At 64.0% G+C, this 1,226-nt stretch overlaps 1 protein-coding gene across 1 annotated transcript in view; it reads right to left on the minus strand.

The window, feature by feature from the left end:
* LOC119594548 (transcription initiation factor TFIID subunit 10-like) overlaps window positions 1-1,226 on the minus strand; it is a gene marked incomplete in the record, with an annotated part of 45,035 nt that overhangs the window by 497 nt on the left and 43,312 nt on the right. Inside the window, 1 exon segment of the mRNA XM_037943580.1 lies at window positions 1-407. Within this exon segment, the coding sequence (XP_037799508.1) occupies window positions 203-407 (205 nt within the window).

A 1,226-nucleotide genomic window follows, 5' to 3' on the forward strand; every position in this document is an offset into this window, starting at 1 on the left:
CAAACCAAAACTTCTGAGACAGCCAAAAACAACAGTCTCTCTCCTAACCCAGACCCAACCACTACATAAAACAGCCAACCATAAATAAAACAAAAGAGACCGCACGTCACCAACACCCCCCACCCCCCCACCTACACGACAACCCGACGAAACACACACACGCGCGCGGGGGAACAGCGGAGCAATTGCACGCGGAGGCCCCTCAGATGTAGTAATGCGGCTTCTTGACGGAGATCCCGTACTCGGCCAGCACGGGGGTGAGGTCCTCCATGGTGAGGGTGTAGCGCTTGTCCTTGCCCTTCGTCTTACTGCTGGACTGCTGCGACCCCCGCATCTTGCAGTGCTGGAGGGCGTCGTTGGTGATGTCCGAGATGAACTTCTGCGCCGCCAGGGAGATCAGGCGCACGCTGCCGGGGGGGAGGAGAGAGAGGGGGGCGGTTATTGCTTGGAAGGAGGGCGTGGGGGTGAAAGGGGTGGGGGTGAAAGGGGTGGGGGTGAAGGGGTGGGGGTGAAGGGGGCGGGGTGGGTGAAAGGGGCGGGGGTGAAAGGGGTGGGGGTGAAAGGGGTGGGGGTGAAAGGGGTGGGGGTGAAGGAGGGTGGGGGTGAAGGAGGCGGGGTGAAAGGGGTGGGGGTGAAAGGGGGTGGGGGTGAAAGGTGTGGGGGTGTGAAGGAGGCGGGGGTGAAAGGGGTGTGGGTGAAAGGGGTGGGGTGGGAGGGCGGGGTGAAAGGGGTGGGGGGTGGGTGAAAGGGGTGGGTGGTGAAAGGGGTGGGGGTGAAGGAGGTGGGGGTGAAGGAGGCGGGGGTGAAAGGGGTGGGGGTGAAAGGGGGGGGGTGAAAGGGTGTGGGGGTGAAGGAGGCGGGGGTGAAAGGGGTGGGGGTGAAGGGGGCGGGGGTGAAAGGGGTGGGGGTTGAAGGGGGTGGGGGTGAAAGGTGTGGGGGGTGAAGGGCGTAGGGGAGAAGGGGGTGGGGATGAAGGGTGCGGGGGTGAAAGGGGTGGGGGTGAAGAAGGCGGGGGTGAAAGGGGTGGGGGTGAAAGGGGTGGGGGTGAAAGGGGGGGGGTGAAAGGGGTGGGGGTGAAGGAGGCGGGGGTGAAGGGCGTAGGGGGAGAAGGGGGTGGGGGTGAAGGGGGTGGGGATGGGGTGGGGGCAAGGTCTATATACAAGTATAATACAGAGACCTTGGTGGAGGGTAGGAGAGGGAGGGAGAGAGGTGAGCAGGGAGGGAAT

This window comes from Penaeus monodon, chromosome 34, assembly GCF_015228065.2.
Source record: "Penaeus monodon isolate SGIC_2016 chromosome 34, NSTDA_Pmon_1, whole genome shotgun sequence".
Lineage (NCBI taxonomy): Eukaryota > Metazoa > Arthropoda > Malacostraca > Decapoda > Penaeidae > Penaeus > Penaeus monodon.